We start from the raw sequence: 21,833 nt of genomic DNA on the forward strand, positions 1-21,833 counted from the left end.
TAATCTTTTCCATGACCTAATTCTATCTTCATCACCCAAAACAGAAGCTCCATACCCATTAAGAGTCATTCCATGTTCCCCCTCCCATGTAGCCCCTAGCAAACACTAACTGACTTTCTTATCATATACTACATGGCCTTTTACGTCTGGCTTCTTTCATCTGGCATAACGTTCCCAAGGTTCATCCATGCTGTGGCATGTATCATTACTTTATTCCCTTTTATGGCTAAATAATATTCCACTGTATGGATATACCACATATTGTTTATCTGTTTATCAGTTGATGGACATTTGGATTGTTCCCATTTTTTGGCAATTATAAATAATGTAGCTATAAACTTTTGTGTACAAATTTTTGTGTGGATATGTTTTCAATTCTCTAGGAGTCAAATTCCTGGGTCATATACTCTGCATTTAACGCTTTAAGAAAACTTCCAAAATGTTTTCCAAAGTGCCTTTGTTGTGTGGTGCACACACATTTAAGATCACTATGCCTTCTTGGTGGAATGATCCTTTTAACATTATGTCCCTCTTTCTCTCTAATAATTTTCTTTGCCCTGAAGTCTATTTTATCTGATAATAATATCATCACTGTTGCTTATTTATTTTTTATTTATTTTTATTTTTTTTTTAAAGATTTTATTTATTTATTTGACAGAGAGAAACACAGCGAGAGAGGGAACACAAGCAGGGGGAGTTGGAGAAGGAGAAACAGGCTTCCCACAGAGCAGGGAGCCCGATGCGGGGCTCGATCCCAGGACCCCAGGAATCATGACTTGAGCGGAAGGCAGACACTTAACGACTGAGCCACCCAGGTGCCCCTGTTGCTTTTTTAAAATTATATTTGTATAGCCTATCATTTTCCATCCTTTTGCTTTTTTTTTTTTTTTAAAGATTTTATTTTTATTTATTTGACAGAGAGAGACACAGCGAGAGAGGGAACACAAGCAGGGGGAGCGGGAGAGGGAGAATCAGGCTTCCCGCCGAGCAGGGAGCCCGATGCGGGGCTCGATCCCAGGACCCTGGGATCGTGACCTGAGCCAAAGGCAGGCGCTTAACGACTGAGCCACCCAGGTGCCCCCATCCTTTTGCTTTAAACCCACCTGTGTCACTGTATTCAAAATGAGTTTATTTTAAAATCTAATTACTGGATCATGCTTTTTATCTATCCCCCAATCTCTGCCTTTAAATTGGTGTATTTAGGCAATTTACATTAAGGGCAATTATTAATATATTAGTTAGGGGTTAAGCTGCCATTTTTACACTTTGTTTTCTGTTTGTTTCCTTTCTTTCTCATTACAATGTTTCTTGTAGGTTGAATGAACATTTATTTTTTTGATTGTATCTTGATTGTTTATAAAGTTACCACTTTGTGTAGTTTTCTTAGTAGTTGCTCTAGGTACCACCCTATACGTAATTTATACAGTCTACTATCAACTTTTTACTACTTCAAGTGAGGTATAGAAACCTCAGTTCCAGGATGCCTGGGTGGCTCAGTTGCTTAAGCAGCTGCCTTCAGCCCAGGTCATGATCCCAGGGTCCTGGGATCGAGTCCCACATCAGGCTCCTTGCTCAGCAGGGAACCTGCTTCTCCCTCTCCGTCTGCTTGTGCTCTCTCTGTCAAATAAATAAAATCTTAAAAAAAAAAAGAAACCTCAGTTCCACTTAGGTTCCTTTACCTTCTCTACATTCTCAGTATTTTTCCACATACACTGATCACCACATTGTTATAACTTTGGTTTCAACCACCAAATATGATTTAAGAAACTCACAAGTATAGTTCATGATATTTGCTCCCAGTTGTACCCATTCTCATATTCTTCTTTCCATTCTGAAATTCCATGCCATCTTATGTTATCATTTTTTTTCTGTTTAGAGAACTTTCTTTAGTCATGCTTTCAGGGTATGTTGGCTAGAAGCAAATTCTCTTAGCTTTCCTTTGTCTGAGAATGTTATTTCCTCTTCATTTCCAAAGGATATGTTTGCTGGAAACAGAATTAATGGTTGACATTACTTTTCTTTCAGTACTTGAAAAATCTGCCACTTTCTCCTGGCCTCCATGGTTTCAAGTGAGGAACGATTATCATTTGAGTTGGTGTTTTCCTAAAAGTAATGCATCATTTCACTCTGCTTCAAAGATTTCTTTCTTTGCATTCAGTTTTTAGGAGTTTAAATGTGTCTTGGCTTCGGTTCCTTTGGGTTTGTGCTGTTTGGGGTTGTGATACTGTGATTTTATATATAAAATAATTTACATATAGAAATGTATAAATAATTTATAATTTATAATAAGAAATACGTATTTGGTCTTCATCCCTGTTTCTGATATAATGCTCCTAAAACTCTTGGAATTTCCTAAATGATTAAGAGCAATACGGTGTTTTTTGATATTCACGACAAATCCCTTTCAATCACACCTGAGTCTATGCTAATGAGATAACTTTTAGAAAGCATTTAAGTATGGGGGCTGGTTGTCAGAGGAATCAACCACGGGATCAAAGGGCTGGAACTTTCAGCCCCACTCCCCAACCTCAGAGAAGGGGAGAGAGAAGCTAGAGACTGAGTTCATTCACCAATGGCCAATGATTTAATCAATCATGACTATGTATGAAGCCTCCATAAAAACCCAAAAGGATAGGGTTAGAGAGTTGCCAGGTTGGTGTACTTGTGGAGGTCCTGGGAAGGTGGCACGTCCAGAGAGAGCCTGGAAGCTCCATGCCACATTTCCACATACCTTGCCCCATGTATTTCTTTCATCTAGATGTGCCTGAGTTCTATTCTTTTACAAGAAACCAGTAATTTAGTAAATAAGCTGTTTTCCTGAGTTCTGTGAACTACACTTTTCAAATTAATCAAACCTGAGGAGGGGGGACTAGGAATACTCAATTTATAGCCTGTTCGCCAGAGCACAAGTAACGACCTGGACTTGTGACTGGCATCTGAAGTTGGAGGGGACAGTCTTGTGGGACTGAGACCTTAACCTATGGGATCTGACACTACCTCTAGGTTGATAGCGTCAGAACTGAGTTCCACTGTAGGACACCCAGCTGATGTTCAGAACTGCTTAAGGTGTTGAAAACCCACACATCTGGTATCAGAAGTGAAGTAGTTCTTTTTTTTTTTTTTTCTAAAGATTTTATTTATTTATTTGAGAGAGAGAGAATGAGAGACAGAGAGCATGAGAGGGAGGAGGGTCAGAGGGAGAAGCAGACTCCCTGCCAAGCAGGGAGCCTGATGCGGGACTCGATCCCGGGACTCCAGGATCATGACCTGAGCCAAAGGCAGTCGCTCAACCAACTGAGCCACCCAGGTGCCCCCCCGCCCTTTTTTTAAAGATTTTATTTATTTATTTGAGAGAGAGAGAGAGAGCACATGAGAGGGGGGAGGGTCAGAGGGAGAAGCAGATTCCCCGCTGAGCGGGGAACCCGATGTGGGACTCGATCCCGGGACTCCAGGATCATGACCTGAGCCGAAGGCAGTCGCTTAACCAACTGAGCCACCCAGGCGCCCAGAAGTGAAGTAGTTCTTTACAGGAGTCTGCTCAGCTTACTAAAGGGCTGATCCTGGGCCAAATTTAGGAAGTTATCAGCCATTACTTCTTTGAATACATTTCCAGTCCCATTTGCTCTCTCTTCTCTTTCTGGAACTCCAATGATACAACTGTTGGCTCTTTTGTTATTATTGCATAAATCCTTCTTACTCAAACTAGGTAAATTCTATTGATCTGTCTTCAAGTTCACTAATTCTAATTCTATCCTACAATCTCTAATCTACTATTGAGCTCTGGATAGTTTTTGTTTTATTTTGTTTTTGGTGATAGTATTTTTTTTTATTTAATTTTATTTTATTGTGTTATGTTAGTCACCATACATCATTAGTTTTTGATGTAGTGATCCATGATTCATTGTTTTCGTATAATTTCTTACTTTGATATTTTCCATGTGGTTTTTTCTTTAATTTCTTTGTTGAGATTTTCTATTTCTTTCATTTGTTTCAAGAGAATTCATTTTTATTTATTTTCACAAAAGTTGCTTTAAAATCCTTATCAGGTAATTACAACATCTGATTCATTTTGGTATTGATATCAGGTATATTTTTTCTCCTTCAAATTGTGGTTTTCCTGGTTCTTGGTATGACGAGTACATTTCAGTTGTACTGTAGACATTTTGGGTACTATATTAGGAGACTCTGGATCCTATATAGTTTTTTGTGGGTTTTTGTTTTTGTTTTGTAAGCAGTATCCTACTGAGGTGTAGCTCAAGGGCCAGATGAATGTGCATGTTCAGCTTCCTACTGAATCCCACTGCTACCAACCCAGCAAAAATGATACAGACTCACAATGCCTCCCTTCAGGCCTCCCTTCAGCCTTGCTGACATCTTCCTGGTGAAAAGGGGACACCAATTCCACCCTGTCTCACTGATTCCAAGTGTGGGTATAAACTAAGCTCCAGGCTAAGCCCCACTGCCACCAGGAAAGGGAAAAGCTAAAATCTGGTATGTCTTGTCATTACAGTTTGGGGGTAGAAGCTCAACTCCCTGTTGACACTAGGAGTGGGGAGTAGGTGAGTGCCAACGACCCCTGGCTCCCAACCCCCTTGGTTTATGGTGGCAGGAGGTACAGGTTCAGTTCCCACTGGTTTCCAGTGACACCATCAGGGCTGTGGTAACTGGCCCTGACCCGTCACATCTCTTTGCTGCCAGGGAGGAATGAAGGCTCCTCTTATCTCTGGGACTTGCTGGCACTACTCTCATGGGACAACTGGAACACTGCCTACTTTTGCTGGATGGGGGACAGAAGCTCAGCTCCACTCTCAGCTCTGCCAATACTACCCCAGCAGGGGAATCAGAACCAATCTGCTTCCACTGGATGAGGAACAGAGTCTGCTCCTCACTTGGCCCCACAGACACTATCCCCAAAGGGAAACTGGCACGTGCCTCCTTCCACTGAGAGGGGGGAGGAAGAACCACTCCTTACTTGGTTCCACTGACAATACCCTAGCAAGGGAATGAGAGCACCACCAGCACTTTCTGCTGGGCAGGGGATGGAAGACTAGCCCTGCTCAGATCTCACACCTCCCAAAGTGGAGTCAGAGTATCACCTGCACGTGGCAGACAAGATGGAAAATCTCTTGGAGATTTTTTTCCTGTGCCTTTTGGTCATTCCAGGGTGGTGCCTTACAGCACCCTGTCTGGGCTATATGGGTGGCAATGAGGAAAACCAGGGGAATCACTGGCATGTTCCTCAAGTCCTGAGACCCCTGCGCAGTCCGCCTTCTCTTTTCCACCTTTCTGAATCTTCCTTATGCTTGTTTGTTGTGTTATGTCCACGTTTTTAGTAAGAAGGAGGGCCCAGGAAGAATGGACCCACTCTATCTTTGTCCGAAATAGAAGTTGTGCCTCATTTTATTAGAGCGATTTTAACATTTTATTCTTTAAGATGTTTTCCTACCCAATTTTCACATTACACAGCGACCTCTTTGAAGGCACTGGACTGTGTTTTGTCAATATTCACTTTCCCAGAAATACCAAAAAGAAACAGGAATGAATCCCAGCACTTGCTTAGAAACACGTTATAGTCAACCAATATTCTGCAAACTCCTAACTCTGCAAACATATTCTGCAAACCCCTAAACAAAACTTTAACTTTTTCCTTTTTCTCCCTCCTTTTATCCTATACGCATGTATTTACACATATAATTTATTAAATACCAAGTACTGAGTTAGATTTGAGAAACAGAAAGACAAGACCTAACCCTTGTTCTTGAGGGCTTTGCCATCTATCAGGATAGAGTCATGCACAGGGAGGTTAGAGGACAGTATGGCAAGTGCTATGAAATAGGTGTGAACAAACAGGGAAGGGAAAGGAGAGTGGGGCATGACTAATTCTTCCAAAGTGAGATGGCAAAGGCAGTTAAGATGGACCTTGGAAAATAGATGAAGGGCAGGGCATGGGCAAGGCGCAGAGCTATGAGAGACTAAAATGGTCTGGGGAAAGATGAAGGGCTGAATCAGGACAGGATACCACGTAGAAGCTAAGAAACTTATTTCCCTCTTTTTCTATTGTCAATAAAGTTGGTAATTTCATTTTTCACTTGCACTGATATGAGTATCAAGCTACCCAGCATTTCCTAGTCTTATGATTGATTTGCCCAGGGGCACCTGGGTGGCTCAGTTAGGTAAGCAACTGCCTTTGGCTCAGGTCATGATCCCAGGGTCCTGGGATTGAGCCCCTCATCAGGCTCCCTGCTCAGCTGGGAGTCTGCTTCTCCCTCTCCCGCTGCCTCTCCCCCTGCGTGTTCTCTCTCTCTGACAAATAAATAAATAAATAAATAAATAAATAAATAAATAAATAAAACCTTAAAAAAAAAAGAATGATTTGCCCATACCATTATTTACTTCTCATGGATCTCATTTTCAAATCCTGTCTTCCTTGCCCACTCTCCGTTATCTTCAATGGGAGGTTGTTTCTTTCCCAAAACTTTCTGCTGGAAGTTGTCTTTTTATTTCCAGCCCAGGCATTAAAAAGTTAAGGGATGTGAGAGATCAGCAGGACTGACTAAGAGTATAGACCTCTGAAAAGCCACTACTCCATATAAGCATTAGGACCCATTAATGTTTGTTATTGTCTATGAGTTTCCTGTAATTTCATAAACAGTGAATTGGGATTTACATGAAGGGAATAATATTGCCAGTCGTTTCAAATGACAACGACAGCTTCCTTTTTTAATGCAGAACAATTTAACCTTGCTCCATTCCAGGTAAGGAAAGAAGGGATTCCCTTGGCAATGAAGAGGTGAGATTCAAAGCACAATCCTTGGATTTTCTGTGTGGCCCACAGGGAGGCACGGTCAATATATCTGTCAGATGAATGTGGCAGACAGTCACCAATGGAATACCATCTCTTTCAAATGCAAGGATGAGATAACTCTGAATAACTCTAAGAGAACATCTCAGAGTCACCCTCCATCAGAACTAGTACGTTTTGAAATATTTAGTTGAACAATTTCAACGTGTAGTCTAAGGAGCACTAGGTCCATGAGATGATCCAAGAGAAAAAGTTCTAAGAAATATTAACCCACTGTTTTCTAAAAATATTTGGCCATAGAACCCTTTTATTCCATGACACTCTGTTAAAATCTGAAAGGATGCATGACCTACCAACACCTTTTGGAAAATCCTAACCTGATCAAATAATCCATTTTACAAAGGATGAAAGTGCTCTCTCTCTCTCTCTCCGTCTCCCCAAATTTGATTTGCCCAAGGTCACCCCACTAGTTCCCAGGAAAGCTAGGACTAACTCCTAGTACTCCTTCTATGCTACCACACTCCCTTACCAGAGGAACCTTTTCTAAATGGCAATTTAATCATACTGGACTTCCTGATAAACAGCAAGATCATTAGTCATTTAATGTTAGTTATGTTTGAAAGCTTGCCCACGAAAGGGCTGACCTGAAAGAGGTTAGTATTATATGTCTCTCCTTTCAAGCAGCTATTTCAAGGTTAGTTTTACCTGGAGTAAAAGTAAATTTCTGTCTGTTTGGAACAGCTCCATCTTGAAGATATTTCAATATTTCTTGCCACAGCACCCTTTCTGTGCTCGGTATTTTTAGCTCACTGTTTTCTATTTTGGCAGCCGAGAAGCTGCAGTTTGTAATTTTACCTCCAGCTTCATATTTCTTCTTAAAAGTGAATACAATGTCCTGTTTATAATAATAAAATCACTAGTTGGCAGAACGACATTAAATGGAAAAAAAAAAAAAGAGAAAGCAATTGGAAAATTTAGAGCAAGCAATTTTAAGTGCCAAGTTTCACATTTGTAATGGTCCAGTGGAGGTCACTGGGCATCCTTTTTATTGAGGGGATAGTGAAGAAATAGATATCCACAAGTTCTCCTGTGAAAAACTATAGACACCACCTCCACTTCAAGGAAGCTCATATTTTACTAAAAAGTGATGTGATCCAAACTTCCACAATATTACTAACTATAGGAAAAATATAAAAATCGGTTTAGTGTGGTATTTTCCCCCTCCAATATTTAGGTTTTCATTTTCCACTTTAATTGAGCTTTTAAGCTTTGGTTTCCTATTCCAGTTTAGCAACAAAGGAAACAAAATAATAAGAATGAAATTAGAAATAATTGGAGCCAGTCTCAGAAACAACCTTGGGGTTTTTTGGGCTTCTGGTGCGACCCCCTTTAAGCAGTTTCCTTGGATACATTCTCTTCCTGATCTCCAAAGGCTTGAAGTATTGGTGTTGCTTGCTCTTTGCTTTTCTTTAACCTCAGATGCCCTGCTAAAGAGAGCTGCAGGTCTAGGCCATGCAAACAGGGATTCTCCAGAGACTGGAGGTGAAGGTCCAGAAAAATGGTGCTCGCGATCAGAAGGGCCAGATCACCCCTAGGAGCTCACACCAGCCTTCCTTCTTGAAAATTGCTAACCAACCATTTTTCTTTTCAAAATAAACACTATTTCTCTCAACTTCAGTTTGCAAAATATTACCCCAATTCCACTGGACTAAAAAACTGGAATTTTACTGACATAATTGGATTATGAGGTTTAAAGATTGATGGAACTTTTCTGTTCCAAATATAATTGTTCAAATACCAAACCTAAATGGGTATGTAGAAGTCCTTACGTAGCTAGAGCCAGAGTAACGCTGCAGGCTCCATGGCAGGGTGGCCGAGCAGAAGGGATCAAGAAGCTATCAAAACCATAGGAGTTGTGAGCCCTGGTATAGAAAGATCTGGGAGTCTTAGGGGAATGTGTCATCTTTTCTGCAGCCACAGCCTATCACTAAATGAAGACTGCTTTAGTCACTCCAGTTCCCTCTATGCTTGCTCATTTTTCAGATCTCGGTTCAAGCACCAATGCCCTTGGCAGTTGGTTCACACTGATATTATAGCACTTGCCATACTTTACTGTAATTTGCCAGAGTGTAAATCTGTCTCCCTGAGAAAGAGTAAAGTCCTATAGAACAAGAACTGAGCCTTTCTTGTCTCTGTATTTCCAGTAACTAACTTAGAACTTGGCATATATTACATATACACATATAAAAATAATATATATAAGTAGACATATATAGGAAAGACAGGAAAAGGAAAAAGACATAGCTTTCACTTAGGGGTTTACAGAATGTGTATTAATTTATGCATAGCACATGTTTTTTATTTTTTATTTTTATTTTATTTTTTTAAAGATTATTTATTTATTTATTTATTTGACAGAGAGAGACACAGCGAGAGAGGGAACACAAGAAGGGGGAGTGGGAGAGGGAGAAGCAGGCTTCCCGCCGAGCAGGGAGCCCGATGTGGGGCTCGATCCCAGGACCCTGAGATCATGACCTGAGCTGAAGGCAGACGCTTAACGACTGAGCCACCCAGGCGCCCCTATAGCACATGTTTTTTAGTGGGTGCTGGGACTCATTCCGAATTCTTGTGACATTCCTCAGAAAATTAGTATTGATAAAAACCTCTGTGAAGGCACTGCACCTCTGAGCAGAAGAAATCATAGTGCTGCAAAGGCTTGTACCAAGTAACTCTCCCCTCCGGCACAATCCATCCAATTACTGAATTCCCACTGTCCCTGGATGGTATTCAATTAATATCTGTTGGCTGAAAAACTGAATGAATCTATTGTAAGACCAAAGAGAAGGAAAAGGCAATCAGATCAAAAGACTTCAGCATGCCACAGACTTATCTTTATGATTATCTTTTATTGTGAAAATTAAGAAGCTGATTACATACATAAATACATGAAGAATTAATCCTGGTGCCCTCCTAAGGTATGTGGGTCAGGAGATAAGTGAAGTGTCCAAATGAAAGAGTCGGCATTCCAGAACACATTGGCATTCTCAGTACTTCCTGTGCTTTCAGCCAACTGTGATCTATGGGTATCTGCTCATGCCCCGTACATGGATTCATGGAAATTACCTAGTTTCAGCTACACTAATCCTTACAAAATAGGCAAGTGGCTAAAAAAGATTATTACAAAGATCCACAGACTGAAGATAATACTAAACTGATCGTACTAATTCTACTAATACCAGGAAAATGGCAAAGTTGACATTTCTTCTGCCCCTAATATAAATTCACCACCAGCCACATGACATGTATGACTTCAAAACAATGACTGTCAATCAAATGCTACCTAGCAGATCCTTAGAAAAAAATAAAAACACATAATCTGTTCCTTCAAGGTAAAGGTGACATTTTAACAGTAAGAAAAAAAAGTCACTGACTTTTGAACACAATAAAACAAGAAACTCAAGCTTTGAAGATAAAACTTTTAAAAAGGACATTTGAAATGTTATAAATTTGGAGACCTAAAATGACCTAAGTATAAAATTGCACCACTGCAAAACTAATCATATCTATACACTTAAAAATTCTGGGAGTACTTTCTAACTCGTGTTTAAAGATGCCAACTGAAGACTAACCAAAGACTACGAACCCATTTTTTAAAAATCTAAAAATGTAGCACCTTTCGATTAGTTCACAAGAACTGACTGACATCATGAAAGATGAAAATTTATTAGCTGGATTGTATTTTCGAATATAAGCAGTGAATAGGACTAAAAAATGAGTATTATTATTTAGTAAGTTCAATTCACTTCTTCTGAGGTATCTTTTTCGGTTATGATAACCATTAAATCTAAAACTAAGTATCAAAATACACAGAACTTATAATCAGACCTTTGTGTTTCTATATCACAGGTTGTGAAAGCAAAAATTAAAAAAAAAAAAGAAGAATTTCAATCACACTGCTCTCACCAAAAGTAAAATTATGAATAAGAACAGTTTTCTATACCTTTCTAAAGGAAAATATCTTCAATATTTATTTTATTCTCATTTTCCACTTTTATGTATATTTATAACGTCCATAATAAATCAGCAAAGTAGTAAATATGTTTGTGATTGTAAAATAAAGACATATATGTTATTGGGAATGCATGTTCAAAAAAGTTTAGAGATGACTACTTTAGGTATCAGGACGCAGTTGAAAGATTTTAAGCTAAAGGAGGAAAGCAATCAGATTTGAATTTTAGAGACATAATCCTAGAGATAATAGGCAAGGAGAAAGTGTTGGGAGGTTAAGGTGACTTAAAAGAAATCTCTGATACTATGCTCATAGCAGTCCACCGCAGCTCACCCTATAAGCTCCCTGTATCTGTGGATCCCTGCACAAGGACACACAGGCATATTTTAACAGAGGTCTTCTGCAGAGCAAGGCCTCCTGTTCTGTGGCCTAACTCAGAGGCAACTGGGGCCAAAGAAAAAGGCAACATGGATCCACCAGAGGGGAACTGAGAACACGCTGGGCTGGCTGACTGTTGAAGTGCCTTATTATTTATCTGTAGGCTAGGGATCAGGCTAGAAAAAATTGAGCACCTCTCTTTTCTGATAGTCCCATTTATAATTTTTAAAAGACATAAAAGTTATTTTAAAAAATAATTTGAAGGGGCGCCTGGGTGGCTCAGTTGGTTAAGCAACTGCCTTTGGCTCAGGTCATGATCCTGGAGTCCCGGGATCGAGTCCTGCATCGGGCTCCCTGCTCGGCAGGGGGCCTGCTTCTCCCTCTGACCCTCCCCCCTCTCATGTGTTCTCTCTCTCTCATTCTCTCTGTCTCAAATAAATAAATAAAATCTTTAAAAAAAAATAATTTGAAAAATAGAGCAATTTATAAAATGAAGTAAACTACTGCCTCCCTATCTCCTACTACCCTACCAAGCCCACACATGATAATCACCGTCGACAGTGTGATGTATTTCCTTCCAGACCTTTTTCTATGCATATATATTTTTATATGTACATATATATGTATGTATGGGTATATACATTTGGATAGTATTTTTATATTCTTTGGCTTTATTAAAAATAGGCTCATATTCACACTGCTTTGAAACTTGTTTCTTTTACTTGGCAACATATGATAGCCATCACTTTAGGACAGTCCACGTGGATCTAGTTCCTGGTTGGCAGCTGCAGGGAATACAACCTATGACATAGGTTATTTAACCTTCCCTTTGCTGGGGTGCCTGGGCTGAGTGTTGGATGTTTGGTGGAGGCTCAGGTCATGATCTCAGGGTCATGGGACTGAGTCCCGCATTGGGCTCTGCACGTGGCAGGGAGTCTGCTTGAGACTCTCCCTTTTCCCCTTCTACACCTGTGCGCTCTCCCCCACCAAATAAATAAATCTTAAAAAAAATAAATAAATAACCATTCCAGGGACGCCTGGGTGGCTCAATTGGCTAAACGCCTGCCTTCGGCTCAGGTCGTGATCCCAGGGTTCTGGGATCGAGTCCCGCATCGGGCTCCTTGCTCAGGGAGGAGCCTGCTTCTCCTTCAGCCTGCCGCTCCCCCTGCTTGTGCTCTCTCTCTCTGACAAATAAATAAATAAAATCTTTTAAAAAATGTAGAATGAAATCTAGGTTTGTGTTATTAAAAAAAAATAACCATTCCTTTGTTGAGGGACATTAGCAGTGTCACTTTTACAACAGAGAAGCAATGAACATTCTTGTACATCTATCCTTGTACGTTTTGGGTAGGATGGATTCCTGGAAGTCAAGTTTTGGGGTGAAAGGGTAGGTACATTTCAAATGTTGATAGTTACTGCGGAATAGCTACACTGACTTAAACTTCAAACAATGAAGTTCAGCCATTCATTCTTACTAGATTTTTTTTTTTTTTTTTAATAGATTCCTAGGTTTAGGGAAAGACCTTAGAAAATGAGCCCTTCAATTTGTATACGAGAAAATGACAGTTCAGAGAGAGTAAGGTTTGGGTCCAAGATCCCAAACCCCTGATGAGATCACTGACCAGTAGGAGTTCCATGAGTGGTGGTTACTGCTGAAAGCCAGGACGGTAACTTGAATTAAGTGACTTCAAATATAAACATGTGTTCCATCAGAGCTACTAACAAGTAGGAAAGGGGACTGTCATCTCCTTTTCCTTGCCTACCCTTGGCAAGAAAAGGAAAAAAGACAGTAAATTCCTAAAAGATACAATAGCAAGAGGGAGCAGAGAAGGAGGATTTTATTTTTTTTTAAGATTTTATTTATTTATTTGAGAGAGAGAATGAGAGAGAGAGAGCATGAGAGGGAGGAGGGTCAGAGGGAGAAGCAGACTCCCTGCCAAGCAGGGAGCCCGATGCGGGACTTGATCCCGGGACTCCAGGATCATGACCTGAGCCGAAGGCAGTCGCTTAACCAACTGAGCCACCCAGGCGCCCGAGAAGGAGGATTCTCAAACTTAGGTGGAGTAACGGGCAATGAGAGTGAAGGTATCGTAAGTTCAGCTGCATGAAGTGAGCGAGTGTGGTGGAAAAGACTCTGACATGGGATGACCTTAGCGGAAAACCTTCCACAGCCTCAGTGGGTTGTATGAAAACTTTCTTGGTTCTAAATATCTCCATGTGGCATCCAAAATGAATGCCAGTACTGAAACCAAATTCTGAAGAGAAATATCAGAAAAGAACTAACATCCCACAATGAAGAAACATCTTCAAAGAAGATGTTGTTATAAAAATACCACAAAAATACTTTCCAACAAATTCCAGACCTAAAAGTAAAGCTTTAAAATGAAGCTCCAAGCACAGAAGCTTTGAATCCTTTGCTCTGTGCCTGAAGAGGCCCATTTAAAGGAAGGTACTTCTGACCAGATAACACTGTCGTTATTCGATCAGACCTACAGGGCATAACAATGAGAAAAAAAGATGGCAACTGTATCCTTTGAAATTAGAATGGTCTAGAACAGACATGAGCATGCTTTTTCTATAAAGGGCCAGAGAGCCCTTTGCAGGCCATATGGTCTCTGTTGCAATTATTCAACCCTAATGTTGTAGTGCAAAAAGATACCCATAAACAAAATATAACCAAATAAGCATGGTTGTGTTCCAATACAACTTAATGGATACTGAAATTTGAATTTCATATAAGTTTCATGAAAGATTATTTTTGTTTTGATTTTTTTTCAATCAGTTAAAAATACAAAAACCATGCTTAGCTCATAGGCTATACATAAATAGGCAGTGGGCTAGATTAGCTTGTGGGCCATAATTTGCCAACCTCTAGTACAGAGCACTTAATTCTCAACTGAACTGAATTTGAATGTTGGTAGAAAGATGGAAGTATCTGAGCCCCGTCCCTAAGAAAGTAAAGTTAGAAGATAGAAAGGTAGAAACATGTTGTTCTTAAAGAGTTTCAGATATTTACCTTAAATCTCTTCTCTTGCTGAATTCCTCTGGTGGGATTGTCCAGGGCAGACCTTGAGGGAGACAGTCTAGAACTTCCGAAGAGAAATCAGAGAAATCCACACCATACTCTGTTAGTATTCCTTCTGTTTCAGGCTCAATTTCACCAGCCTGCCCAAGACTCTTAGCCAGCTGCCTGTGAACAGGACAGAGAGGAACAAGCATGTTAGTGAATAAATGGATCATAGGCATCCGTTTCCTCTCTAAAAGTGAGGGTAATAGGAAAATCTTCAAAACCTCCTGCCATTTCCCCAGCAAGAACACCATCACCAATGAATGGGGGGCCAAGTAGAAGAAACAAGGATACTCTTGCCCTGTTAAATCCCTAACTACAGTATAATTTTAACTTTCTTCAGGAATTCTGATGTGGGCAGTTGGGCCAGATGGCCTTTCTTGGGCTTCTTGCAATTGTTTTTCATGAAAAGTCAAACTGATATTGTTAAAAGCTTTTGTCAATTCCTTCTCTTGCAAACACCTTTAGAGACAATTCTGATTAGCCCAGTTTGCTGTTAAATCGTTAGTTTCACAGCACCTATACCTTGAGTCATGCTCACTGGATTAGATCTGATACTTACATTTTTTCACAATTCTAATTACCTTAATATTTTATCTGAACACACTACTAATATATTTTCACTGTAAGAAGTTAGAAAATAGGGGCGCCTGGGTGGCTCAGTTGTTAAGCGTCTGCCTTCGGCTCAGGTCATGATCCCAGGGTCCTGGAATTGAGCCCCGCATCGGGCTCCCTGCTCAGCGGGAAGCCTGCTTCTCCCTTCCCCACTCCCCCTGCCTGTGTTCCCTCTCTCGTTGTGTCTCTGTCAAATAAATAGAATCTTAAAAAAAAAAAAAAAAGAAGTTAGAAAATACAGAAATGCATCAAGAAGAAAATTAAAATTATCTGCTATCTGGTCACTCAGTAAACTACCATTCACTTTTTGGGGTGTTGGTCCACTAAAAGTAAGATTGCATTTAATGGAATAGTTCTGATGCTATGAGTAGGGTTCCACCTTTTGGAAGGCAAATATTACTCTTCATCTGTATATTTATAGATCTATAAATATACCAAAATTGATAGCGCTCAATTCTCATTTAGTACTGGCATGCCACATTCAGGCCGTAAGTCTAAGTTATGTGTTGAATACAGAGTCAATAGGAAATATGATACTCTTCCTGCAAGGGGTTTAGCTCTGGCATTAGGGCTTTCTCTGTTACCATTCAGTTTCTTTGAAGAAGATTGTCTCCTACGTAAGGGTAGATGCCTGGCGGCCAGAGTTCTTAGGTACACAATGGTAGAGGGATACTGGGGATGTGGTTGCCTCATATGCAGAATTTTAACAAATTCCCATCTTCAGCCTTGCTACTGGACCAAGGCAGTGATGGCAACAGGGCTGGCCCCAGCTCTCACATGCCAGCCAAGAGAAACCAGCCAATAGCTGACACATACACCGGCCTACCTGCATAAGTTCCATAGCCTGTGGGTTGCCTGTGGGCTCCACACATACAACATGGGCTCAGACCAGTGTCATTTCCCCAGAAAGCATATCAAAAGCCAAAAGCAGCAAAAATATGAGGGGAAAAAATACAGAAAGCTATCAGGAAGATCTATAAATATTTGGAAATTTAACAACCAGTGGGCTAAATGAGAAAAAGAGAATCAGAAAGTATTTCGAACTGAATAAAACACAATATATCAATATTTATGAGAAGCAGCTAAAGCATTGCTTTGAGGGAAATTCTGCTTTAAATAAATGTAATGCTCATATTAGAAAAGAAGAAATGTCTCAAATTCGTGATCTAAAGCTTCTATCTTAAAAAATTGAAAAAAGAAAAGCAAATTAGATCCCGGGTAAGCAGAAGGAAGAAAAAAATAAGTAAGAATCAAGGGACGTGTATCATATGATCTCACTGATATGAGGAATTTTTAATCTCAGGAAACAAACAGGGTTGCTGGAGTGCTGGGGGGTGGGAGGGATGGGGTGGCTGGGTGATAGACATTGGGGAGGGTATGTGCTATGGTGAGCGCTGTGAATTGTGTAAGACTGATGAATCACAGACCTGTACCTCTGAAACAAATAATACATTATATGTTAAAAAAAAAAAAAAAAAGAAGAAGAAGAAGAAAATAGTAGGAAGAGAAAAACGAAGGGGGGGAAATCGGAGGGGGAGACAAACCATGAGAGGCTATGGACTCTGAGAAACAAACTGAGGGTTTGAGAGAGGAGACGGGTGGAAGGATGGGTTAGCCTGGTGATGGGTATTAAAGAGGGCACGTATTGAATGGAGCACTGGGTGTTATATGCAAACAATGAATCATGGAACACTACATCAAAAAAATTAAAAAATAGGAAAAAAAAAAGAATCAAGGGACAGAAAATGAACAATAAAGAAAACCAATAAAATCAAAAGCTGATTCTTTGAAAAGAGAATAAAATAGAGAAGTTTCTAGTGAGGCTAATCAAGAAAAATAAGGAAAGACCCAAATTACCAATATCAGGAATGAGAGAGGAAACATCATTATAGATCCTACAAGCATTAAAAGGATAATAAGGGAATTATAAATGACTTTAATTCAACATCTTGGATGAAATGGATAAATTCCCTGAAAGACACAAACTGCCTAAGATTATTCAAGCCAAACCCAATACCTAAATATTCCTGTATCTATTTAAAACACTGAATTCATAGTTTAAAAACCTTCCCACAAAGAAAACTCCAGGCCCAGGCAGTTTCACTGGTAAATGCTACCAAGTATTTAAGAAAAGAATTAATACCAATTATATACAAACTCTTTCAGAATATAGAAGGTGGAACACTTTCCAACTAATCTTATGAAGCCAGCGTTACCTTGATACCAAAATCAGACAAAGGATTCATGAGATCAATATTCCTCATGAACACATTCTTAAAATTCTTATGAAATATTAACACATAGAATTCACCCTTGAACAATATGGGGTTGAACTGTGTGGGTCCACTTATATGCAGATTTTTAAAAATACAGTACAGTAATATAAATGTATTTCCCTTCCTTATGATTTTCTTAATAACATTTTCTTTTCTCTAGCTTACTTTGTTGTAGGAATAGAGTATATAATACACATAACATACAAAAGGTCAACTGTATATAAAAAGGATAATACATCATGACCAAGTAAAGATTTAAAGATCTGTCCAACATTCAAAAACCAATCAATATAATTCATTGTATTAGCGAACGATGAGAAAAACATTCAATCATTTTGACAGATGCAGAAAACCATTGGACAAATTCAACATCCATTCATGATCAAAACTCTCAACAAATGAGTAATGAACAGGGAACCCTCAGCTTGATTAGTGGCACCCAGGAAAACCCTACAGCTAATACCAAAACTTAATGGTGAAACACCAAGTGCTTTTCTCCAGACCAGGAAGAAGACAAGGGTGTTAACTCTCACCAATGCTATTAAACATGGGATTGGTGAACGCCATAAAGCAACTAAAAAACTAACTAAGAGTTAGTTTCTTTTTTTTTTTTATAGGAGAGATTTATTTGAAGAAATATTATAACATCTAAAAACTACATAAAGTCTTAATTTCCACTCATACAGTGGTAGATTTGATATAACATATAATAAAAAAACTTTTAAAATCCAGAATGCACAGTCATTAGTTGATAAGCAAACCTCACAGAGCAGCTTCATGTCAGCCAAGGCCACAAACACCGCAAATGACACATTTGAACTGACAGATTGACATGTTAAAAATACAACATTAGTGCATGTTGGGGATCCCTGGTGCCAGAAACAAGGGCGACGGGAGGGCAAAACGAGTCTTTAGTAGTTTCCTCCTCTTTGATTTTAACTGAGGCACTCTCTCAAGCTTTGGCTAACATACAGCGCTTGATCTCCAAGCCAACGGCTTTGGCCAGGGCGGTGGCACAGCATTCCCCACCTGTCGGTGCTTATCTAGGATGTTGCCAAACATCCTAGGGTAGGGGTCCGGGAAGCCCTGGGAGTGGGCACACTCCCGCACACTCACAACGGGTGCTGCTCAGGGAGCAGGACGCGGCCCTGCTTGCCCATGGGCTCAGGGCTGGTGACAGTGGTGGTGAGGAAGCCATCCCACTCCAGCCATCCGTAGAGGCCGGCCCAGTGGTTGTGCCAGTTTCCAGTGTGGGGCAAGCACCAGGGGACGAGCATGTTGAAGTGTCTAGCTGCAGAGTCACAGGCTTTGCCCGCTTCCACACAGGAGCAGACCCCGCGGAGGGCCCCACTGGGCATATGAAAACAGAAGACTTCTACATTGCATGTCAGTGGGCCAAAGGACTACAACTTCCATTACAGAAGTGACTAGCCTCCTACATAATGCCAGGCGTTTATAGAACACTCCTCTCCCTCTATGAAAACCAGTCGCCAGCACACTATACAGGACTTAGAGTCGCCTCAACTCATGACTTGGACCATGGAGAGAATGCTACACGAAGAGGCGCTCAGGATTCATTCATGGCAGCTAGAGTGGCTTCTAGTGGTGGCAGTGGTGGCAACAGGGTCCGGTGGCAATGCTGATCTGTAAGAGCAGTGTACAAGCCCTTGGCATTGTGGCCAAACTAATCCTGATAAAAGATGAGGGCTGGATTTCTTGTCCTTGCTTCTCCAGATCTGCCTTGGTTCTCGCCTACAACTTTTAAACATTCAAGACTCTTACTGTTTCTGTGAGCCCTTCAATATCCTTCTGATATACTCCTTTTCCAACCAGGGTTAGTTTCTTTTATTTGCAATCAAGAAGCTATACACAGGGGGCTCCTGGCCGGCTCAGCTGGTAGGGGATGCAACTCTTGATTTCAGGGTTGTGAGTTTAAGCCCCATGTTGGGTGCAGAGCTTACTTTAAAAAAAAAAAAAAAAAAAAAGTCTAGACAGTTTAAAGACTCAAGTCTCATTAATTTTCGAAATGATCATTAATTTTTGAAATGACTACATTATTACCTGTGTTCACTAGGATGAAGTTTCCACTGAGGATTTAAGGAACCTGTTGTTACTGCCTCTGAAGTCTAAAGGACATTTTGGAAATAAATGGGACCTGAGTTACTTCCAACCCATCTATTATCCTCATAGCTTCCTGAGGTTCTGTTTCCTACATTCATCTCCTAATACTTATGTCTTTAACTGTCTGGGTTCTTGGTTGCAAGCACAAGAAACTAACTGGTTGGAAAAGGAATTTATTGAAAAGATATCAAAGAGCTCACAGAAAGTGAGAGGCCTGGAGAACCCGAAAAAGGGATGGAAAAAAAAGAATTACATGCTCAGCCTCTAAATTCCTGATTCCAGGCTAAACTGAAAACTGAGGGACTTCCTATATGCATCAAACATGTATTTTGACTCTCTTGCAGCTGCCAGGATAAGCTCGGTGGGGAATAAAATTTAAAGGGCAATAAATCATCACATCATTGAATTCAGGGTCTCACTAAATCTCTTATGTGAAAAGTTGGGGTACTAATCATGAAAAATAAGACTCAGGGAACCAGACTCTCTCTCTCTCTCTCTACACACACACACACACACACACACACACACTATTATATAGGAGGATGCAGAAAGGTCTGAGGACCCTGGATGCCTAGTTCCAACTGACCTTTCACTGTCATGAATCATAAGTGGACTATATAGGGTTATATCCATTCTAAGCGGTGGTCTCTGAAAAGACAGTAGAGCAGAAACTTCCTCCCTGCAAGCAGAACTTCAAGCAATATATCCATGGTCTACTTTGGCTGAAGAAACATGGCCTGATGGGCAGTTGCTACAAGTTTAGCCAGATGGATAGGGACTGAAAGAAGAAAGATTGGAGTACTGATGACAAGAACATCTGGGGAAGAGACATGTGCATGAAATGGGCCTACTGAAGTGAGCCCAGCGTATGACTATTTGTGTTCCATGAGAATGCTCAGCAAAAGACTTCCACTGTGGAGGTAGGATGATCTGTCGGGAGAATGTCAACCAACCTCCCTCCCCAACCACTGCAACGCTTGCTCACTGGGAATAAGAACAAAGTACAAGGTAGCAGGAAATTAGCTCCATGGCATGAACTACCTCTCACTAATAATGACCTGTGTACCCCACCTGCAGGATGCCAGTTTGCCAGGAGTAGCAACCAGCTTTGAGCCTCTGATTCAGAACCGTAGCAGGAGGACCCACTAATTACCTGATACCAGATTGAGTTTGCTGAGCTCTTCTATGATGCAGAGGGCAGTTATTTCTCTCCATTAAAAGAAACATTAATTCTGGGTTTGGGTTTGTTACCTTCATTTGCTCCACCCTCCTTGCTTATAGAAACACAGTCCATAGATTTACCAAATTATCTTTTAAGCTATTATGTTATATTACTCAACACTGTAATTGAGGATTTCATCTTATAGAAGTAGCAAAGCCCACTGAATTCACTGATTAGAATGGTGTAACAGTGTACTAATGAACTAAATTGGGAGGCAACACCTTATGAGGTTGAAGGGCTATCCTCTAGGATACAAAGTTGCTCGTAGTATCCTAAAGCCAAGCACATGGTCTGGGAACCAAGAATGCAAGGGAGGAGTTGGGCCTTTCAATATCATATTTAAGACCCACTCACAATAATACCCACCTCTACAACTGAGCGATTTTAATATCTCTGGAGATATAAGTCATGATTCTTCTGAATTGGAAGCTAAGACTCCAAGAATCCCAACTGATATAAATCAAGGCACAAAGTATACTACCCATTTCCTGAAAAAAACATATTTGCAATTCAAGCCAGCTGAGGGATGACTCAGAAGTAAAAGATTCAAGAATGGTAAGTAATAATACAGAGAGATTAATCGTAGATTATGTTGAGACATGAAATTGCCAATATATGTGACCATTTTTTTACCTGTAAAACACAATTTCATATGATTGTACCCTACAGTATTTAAAAATCACATAAAATACTTAATTATATATATAAATCAGACAGCATACATAGTTTCTGGGAGAAGTATAAACAATGATGTAGATCATATAGAGGTTTTAGAGAATGAAGCCAGCATGAAAAGAAACATATTCTTCTATGTGGTGATAGCATCATACCAGTCTTTGTGAGGTAGACTTAAAACAGTGGCTACCCTACTCTTACCTGGTGACATTAGAGTGGCCAAAAATGATTCTCTTATGCCTGAAGTAGAAAAGGGCCTAAACATTTGAACAAAAGGCATTTTATAATATCCAACTTTTAAGATAGAATACTAAAATCCGGGAAGACCTCATTATTTAAACATGGGAAGGCGACATCCCAGGCATTTTATTAAATAAGAAAATACTGTATGTTAAAAGGAAGAAGGAAAAGAAATTACAGAAGGATAAAACATACTTTGTAAGTATGTGGCCACAGAAATTACTATCTTGACCAAAGATATTCATAAGAATATATCACCGCTATAAGGGAAGAACTCAAAGTAAAGATGCAGGTGCATAATAAAAAAATTAATTTCACAAAAGGAAATAAAAACTAATGCTTCAGACCTAGGAAATAAGTAGAAAAAAATAAATCCACTACAAAAATGAAGGTCATACAGGAGGTAACTAATGAAAAACTGACTCTAA

At 40.0% G+C, this 21,833-nt stretch overlaps 1 protein-coding gene across 3 annotated transcripts in view; it reads right to left on the minus strand.

Moving 5' to 3' along the window:
* DIS3L2 (DIS3 like 3'-5' exoribonuclease 2) overlaps window positions 1-21,833 on the minus strand; it is a 341,559-nt gene that overhangs the window by 152,802 nt on the left and 166,924 nt on the right. For all 3 annotated transcript variants that reach the window (XM_035006877.1, XM_035006875.1, XM_035006876.1), the window contains one exon: window positions 14,206-14,379. In XM_035006877.1, coding sequence (XP_034862768.1) covers window positions 14,206-14,379 — 174 coding nt within the window. The remainder of the gene's footprint in view (window positions 1-14,205; window positions 14,380-21,833) is intronic.

The sequence above is a fragment of the Mirounga leonina genome, unplaced genomic scaffold (genome assembly GCF_011800145.1).
Source record: "Mirounga leonina isolate KUSES-001 unplaced genomic scaffold, KU_Mleo_1.0 Mir_151, whole genome shotgun sequence".
Lineage (NCBI taxonomy): Eukaryota > Metazoa > Chordata > Mammalia > Carnivora > Phocidae > Mirounga > Mirounga leonina.